General features: G+C 33.2%; 2 protein-coding genes across 2 annotated transcripts; both read right to left on the bottom strand.

The window, feature by feature from the left end:
- Positions 1-22: 22 nt before the first annotated feature.
- Positions 23-2789, bottom strand: LOC143305500 (uncharacterized). The gene is made up of 7 exons (XM_076689430.1): positions 2602-2789; positions 2051-2167; positions 1694-1938; positions 1254-1631; positions 849-1029; positions 538-759; positions 23-456 (listed from the first exon to the last, which is right to left on the bottom strand). The coding sequence occupies exons 1-7, from the start codon at positions 2656-2658 to the stop codon at positions 217-219; spliced, it is 1440 nt and encodes a 479-aa protein (XP_076545545.1). The 5' UTR covers positions 2659-2789; the 3' UTR covers positions 23-216.
- Positions 2790-2898: 109 nt separating this feature from the next.
- LOC117606469 (lethal (2) 34Fd) lies at positions 2899-6271 on the bottom strand. Its single transcript, XM_076689423.1, has 10 exons — positions 5717-6271; positions 5570-5615; positions 5277-5491; positions 5063-5199; positions 4762-4974; positions 4437-4665; positions 3660-4362; positions 3314-3554; positions 3145-3241; positions 2899-3081 (listed from the first exon to the last, which is right to left on the bottom strand). The coding sequence occupies exons 1-10, from the start codon at positions 5780-5782 to the stop codon at positions 2980-2982; spliced, it is 2049 nt and encodes a 682-aa protein (XP_076545538.1). The 5' UTR covers positions 5783-6271; the 3' UTR covers positions 2899-2979.
- Between the last annotated feature and the right edge of the window lie 197 nt (positions 6272-6468).

A 6468-nucleotide genomic window follows, 5' to 3' on the forward strand; every position in this document is an offset into this window, starting at 1 on the left:
AACGCTAGTCATAACATAATAGTTTTATAATTTATTCATTTTACAATACTTGATTTAAGTGAATTTTGAAATGAACAGAAAATGAGAAAATGAGGAAAAAACGGGGATTATCTATATTACAATTTTTAAAGAGCGCATATCTTACACTTGTAAAATGGGAGATATACAAAAGAAATATATTTTGTATAATTAAATATGATTAAGACGGTACAATAATCAGAAAAATTGACATTGTCCAAGAGTGAGGATTAAGATGCTACCTACCGTCAGTAAAAGGCAAAGATATCTACCTGTGACTGGTACCCTAAACAGTCTAGCACACATTTTTAGCGACGACGTATACAAAAGTATAGTGTCAAGATCCTCACCTGGAGTGCTTTGATAAACAAATGGTCGGATGCGTACTTCATGTCCAATACTTTGAATCATAGAACAAGCTGTACTTAAACGAGCTGCCTATCAAACAAAGAGGAAATACAAGCAAATATTATTGCTTTTCTAACGTGTAAAGATAAAATAATTAATAGGTAAACATACCTGAATAAAAGGAACTATCGATATTAAAATCCATAATACGACATTCACTATTCCGATCCATGTAATAGGACTATTTTGTGCATCACCATTATAATTATCATATCGAAGCAACCAAATTGTACCCGCGGCAGCCCATGATAAATTCACAACTGTATAGATACATACAGCTGGTCCTAGTTCGTCATTGAAATATTTCAATAGTTTTTTAAATTCGCATATTTCCTGAAAGATACACCAACAAGAGTGTGACTTTCTTATCCGACAAAATAATGGAAGAGATAATGAAATTAAAGAGAAATCAATTTACAAACCTTCATCCAATCGATAGGAGATAAAGTATGGTGAAGCAACTTGCCACGAAGAAAGTACAAGTGTGCCAATAAAAGTTGCCCTTGTAAACAGTAACTGGTGATAATCGTTCCTTGAACCATATCGTGCCATAATGTGCATACAATTAAAAATACCTTCAATGTTATTTTTACTTGATACGGACTGTGCAAAAAATAAATTCGAAAGAAGTGCAAAATAGGATAACGCTCGATATTGTACATACATACATACATACATACATACATATATAAATATGTAGAATATTCCACAATATGAAATAAGATGTATAAGATGGAATTGAATAATAAATAAAAACGAGCAATTTTAATCATCGGGCAAATTAACAATAAATCGGATAGACGAAGAGATATTTTCGAGGAAATTACCTCTGTTCTAACCATTGAAATACAATACTTCCTTGGGCCATCAGAATATTTACTGTGATTAATGCCATCATTATCCATACCACGCTCAATGCTATGAACAGCCATAGTATTCGTACAAGTTTTCTTTGATTTCCACGATTTACAGGATTAGATGAGAGAAGGAATGCTCTCTCCATTAAATTTTGTAGCTGTTCGTTTTCTTTGATCCGGAATAGATATACCGTATATAAATATGCTACTAAATGTAAAACACTAGGAACTAGATAACTAAATATAATATTTCCAAAGCAGATAATTTCCTCTGTATGTTCCTTGCTGATATTTGCTACAATTTCAAGTTCTAAAGGTAGTGTTTTGTAACAAAATCCTCTGTCTCTTCTAAAAAAGAATAATCACACTCGATAAGAGTTAAACAAGAGTTATGATATTGTTAAACTTACCTAAAACATGCCATATATTGTAAAATATATCCAATGCACATAAATATTATGACTTGTAAAGTATGAAGATTTGTAAGAATACAATAACAAGAGCATCGTTCGGAATCATCATCGCTGCTCATTGGTTTTAAACCCATTACTCCCAACAATCTCAAATACGGCCTTAATATTTTATGCTTACAATAGTGAAGTACCGCAGACGTACTTAACATCTCAAAATCTGGCATTTCAGTGATTTCACCAACCTGTGATTAGACACACACACACACACACACACAAATTTATATATTCTAGGGCTGTACTCTTAAGAAAGAAAGAAAGAAAGAAAGAAAAAACAAAGAGGGGTTTAAATCTTACTTCTGTACTTTGCATTTGCAATTCTGATAATCCGGACGGTGTAGATGTCTGCATTGTTTCTTCATGATTTTGCTGAGGAGGATCTTTCCCATTCTTTGATTCATTGTTCGAACTTACCTAGAAAAGATAATTGCATCAAGTTATTGAAATATTTAACTCTACCTAAATCCGTATAAAATCAGTTTAAAGATATTCACATTATCATTGATACGAATCTTTTGTTTCATTAAGGATGAGAGCGATAAAGAAAACATCGAGCAAGTATCGACTGAGGTGTGTGTACATACGAATACATGTGTAGACTTTGAAAGAGATTTAAATATAAACCGTTTAAAACCGTTTCAAAATTAAAATAAATACTGTTCGATATACACGAAACGATCACCTTGGATATGTGTGTGAAATACGCGCTTGTAAGAAGAAAAATGTTTGTGCTATTACCACACGTTTATATAATAATATCGTGTCATCAAGAGATTACAATGTGATAAATAGTATTTTATTAAGAAAAACAAACAATTAGATAAAATATTATATGCAGAAAAACTCACCAATGTCATTTTTCTCAACAAACGTGTACAATGCTTTTGAACTTGAAAAGAAAACATTTGTATCTGTACCTCGTGTGATTCACCCTAACGTATGAATTTCATTATATCACTCTTTTGAGATGACACTTCACCTCTGTCAAGATATCCATTTGCATCGCGTCGAAACAAATTACATATTTTACTTGTGGTATAGGTATAATCTAAAATACTATACAAAGATGGTGGGGGGGGGAAAAAAAGGGGAACGAACGAGACATCTCAATAATAAGAATATAAGAAAAAATAATAGTATATGAATTATTTGACAAAAGAATGATTTAATTTAAAGAAAGCAGAAAAGAAAAGAGAAAAAGAAGTAAATAGGTACAACAATAAATATTAACGTCTCTTTTTAAACAAATTTCCTGCTGGTCTCAACAAATGTTTATATCCTTTTTCATGTCTTTTTACTTGACCTTTTGAACGTTTTGTTTGTTTCTTCTGCAAATAAATACATATAATAAATACATCGTATATGTATATTCGTCTCATATGAAAACGTACCTTTTCAACGACAAAAGTAATTTCTCTATTACCACGAGAACCAGAAACTTGAATATTATGAGCTTCTTGGTCTCTTAGTCTTTCTCCTAAACTAGCCCTGAAAGAATGCCAGAATAAATGTAGCTATGACATTGAATAAAATACATTGTTACTTCGTTAATATACATACTTGTTTAGTCTCTTTGCTACCGGTTTTGCATCTTTGAATTCTACGTTCTCTTTGATTTCATAAAACTTGGGTTCATTTTCTCTATGTTCATCGGTGTTTTTTACACTTTCATCCTCCTCTTGTATCTCCCGTTCGTTTTTCTTCATTAACCGATATTGTTTCTTCACTTCTTTAACCCATACTTTTTCATCCTCCGAACTACTATCATCATGAATGAAACTTTCATCGGAACTATTATTATCTGAAATTGAACAAACATACTAATATAAACGAGATCCTCTTCCAACTGTAATAACACGTTACATGGAATAATATTGGATTAGAAAGGAATTAGAAAGAATTAAACCTTGCGTTTCATCGTTTGTAGGATCGAGTTTCATCTCTTCTTCCGTTGCTTTGGCTTTCAACAACCTCTTTGCCCGACTTTTATTCAACTGAGAGACAACGGGATTCAATAACGAATACTCTTCCGAGGTTGTGTCCACTTGAAAGTCGGGATTAGTGAAAAGTGCTTTGAAACGTTCATCTTTTAGAAGGCCGGAAGAAGAAGTTGTTTTCTTCTTTTTCGTATTTGTCTCGTCCATCAGTTTCAACGCAAGCTCTTTATTAACGGTTGCTATTTTTTCAATCTGTAATCGACTAGCGCAAGTTTCTTGCATTTTTTCCTGAATTCTCTTTTTCTTGTATTCTTGGAATTCAAACGGTTTCATCGCGTCTCTCGCTTTTCGGTACAATCGAATATCCATAAAGTATCCGTGCATATAAGCACGAAGAAGATTAGTGCCTTTTAAATGCAAAAGACCTAATTCATCCAACTCTTTCTCGGTAAGAAATTTATAATCGTCATAAATAATTTCATAATTTAATTCCTCCAATTCCTCCGTTAAATTGTCCAAGAAGCTACACCAATAAGGAGCTGTACCAAGAGAAGGAACATAATACGTTTGCATTTTTCTATTTTCATTAGCAATTAAAAGCATTCCGGTGTTTGGTATAACGCACATGTCGTTAAAATCGTTTTCGGCTTCGATCGACGTGTACAATTTTCCCTGAAAAAAATATCACAACTCTTCTGGTAACTGTTCTCGTAACTGTTCTCGTTGATAACGTATAATTTATTTACATTGTTTTTGTCCCATATCTTGACAATAGAACTGTCCATAGAATAAACCATGTCCATTTTCTGATGAAATTCGATACTCTTGATGGGTAACCCATACATGTGATCCTTGATCAAAAACGGTTTATTCGAACGAATATCGTACAACAATATCTGTCCATTTGACATGCCCACTCCACACGTTAAGCCTCCTTGAAACTTTAAACTAGTAACTGCAGGGATTACTTGTAACCTATACAGTAGTAAAATAATAATAAAAGTAATAAAATCTTAAAATCTAAAACTACAATACCATCTATATAGAATACATCATAATACACCATCTTACTTATCGCTTTGTCCGATACAGTGCAAAGCACAGTCCAAGGTACCCGCTTTACTTCTACTTCTAGGATCCCATGCTTCAATTTTTCCCTCCTCTGTTCCCACAGCAAGCAGATGATGTACTGGATTTATTTCGCACTTATTTAACGAGGACGCTTCTGTCGAGAAAGACTGCAAAAATTGTCCTCTTTCAAGATTTATTCTGTAAATCTCGTTACTGTAACATAACGCAGGCTAGTGAAAATATACTTGCACCATTTACAGTTTTAACCAAACATTACAAGTAAGAATATAACGCGTCAAACCTGTCTCCTACGACGAATAAGTCACAAGTCGGATAATGATACTTGATGTCTCTTCCAAAACGTGGTATCCTGAGTCTATAATATCTTCCATGAGCAACATGGAACTCGATATTTCTATCGCAGTGTAAGAAAACCAACTGGAAAATAATCCATAGATGGAACATGAAAATCCAAAGTATGCAACATAAATATATCTAGATAGCGGTGTACTTACTTTACTGTAATCATCCGATAATACATCAAAAGTAACAACTTCGGAATCGAAACAGCGTTCGAACTTTAAAGATAAATTATTTACATCGTAACACTTTACGCGTGGCTTGTATATTCCAGTTGCCAAAATATACTGTTCATCCTTTGTAACTTTAATAGAAGTACTAACTCCAGGCATATCAAAGTCCTGGATAAGTTCGATTCGACGTCGTATATCTGTTGAAGCGTTAAAAATTGTTTATCTAAACATACCAACAACATATTCGGTAAGTACTTTAACTAAGCTATACTCACCGACATTTTTTTTTAACAAGTTTCGTCTTTTACGTTCAGATAACCACTAAAAAGTAAAAAAGTTTGGAATTAATAATCATTGAAATTCGTACGATGCTAAAAAGAAAAATATTTATTGATAAACAAACGTCGTATGTATGTATGTACCTCTGGGAGGGACTTTCCAGCGCTCAAGTTATAAATTTTCACATTGTTTGGACAAGAGACCTGCATCGTGAAATGAAAGAATAAAAAAAGGATGTTAAAATCTGTCGCATACAATAATCATATTGTTTCTAGACATTTGTCGTCAAGGAAGAAAGAATCATGGAAGAAAGGATTCAACACGTGCGAAACATTGATCAGATTCAATCAGATTACAGTGAAGATTGATGAATGAACAAACATTGTTCGATAAACAGGATGGGCAAAATTTTTAAAGAAATTACTAGAGAGTATCTAAACGTTGCTGGGAGTTTGAGTGGTTTGAATAAAACAATTAAATTGAGATGATTTGGTAGATTGTTTCGAAAACATGTAATAATTTGAAAGAAAAGAGTGTAATTTCTGAGATTTTTCAACCAGACATTATGTTGTTGACTTGTTACTGGGTAGGAAGGATTCTGTTTATAGTTTATAGAAGGAAGAAGTGAAGGAGAAGAAAGAAAAGTTATGATATTTGAGAGAGAAAGAAGGTAAAGAAAGAAAATTGTTGATAAAAATGAGGAATTTTTCGAGTTCGATACATATTTCGATTGATATTCGATTGATATTCGATTGATATTCGATTGAAGTTGGTAAAACTGGTCGACGGTAGTCATTACCGGTCAGTTATGAAGAGTGGGGGGAAGGCGATCATTGGTGCTCGCGGGTTTCGCGGGGTAAAGAGGAGATGCTGGTAACCGCGAAAGGATAAGGAG

The sequence above is a fragment of the Osmia lignaria genome, chromosome 8 (genome assembly GCF_051020975.1).
Source record: "Osmia lignaria lignaria isolate PbOS001 chromosome 8, iyOsmLign1, whole genome shotgun sequence".
Classification (NCBI taxonomy): domain Eukaryota; kingdom Metazoa; phylum Arthropoda; class Insecta; order Hymenoptera; family Megachilidae; genus Osmia; species Osmia lignaria.

Coding starts and splice junctions, on each gene's coding strand:
- LOC117606469 (XM_076689423.1), bottom strand. CDS start 5,782: ATGCAGGTCTCTTGTCCAAACAATGTGAAAATTTATAACTTGAGCGCT. Junction 5,616..5,716: donor CTGGAAAGTCCCTCCCAGAG/GTACATACATAC, acceptor TTTACTTTTTAG/TGGTTATCTGAACGTAAAAG. Junction 5,492..5,569: donor CTTGTTAAAAAAAAATGTCG/GTGAGTATAGCT, acceptor ACGCTTCAACAG/ATATACGACGTCGAATCGAA.
- LOC143305500 (XM_076689430.1), bottom strand. CDS start 2,658: ATGTTTTCTTTTCAAGTTCAAAAGCATTGTACACGTTTGTTGAGAAAA. Junction 1,632..1,693: donor CAATATATGGCATGTTTTAG/GTAAGTTTAACA, acceptor ATTCTTTTTTAG/AAGAGACAGAGGATTTTGTT. Junction 457..537: donor CGATAGTTCCTTTTATTCAG/GTATGTTTACCT, acceptor TTTGTTTGATAG/GCAGCTCGTTTAAGTACAGC.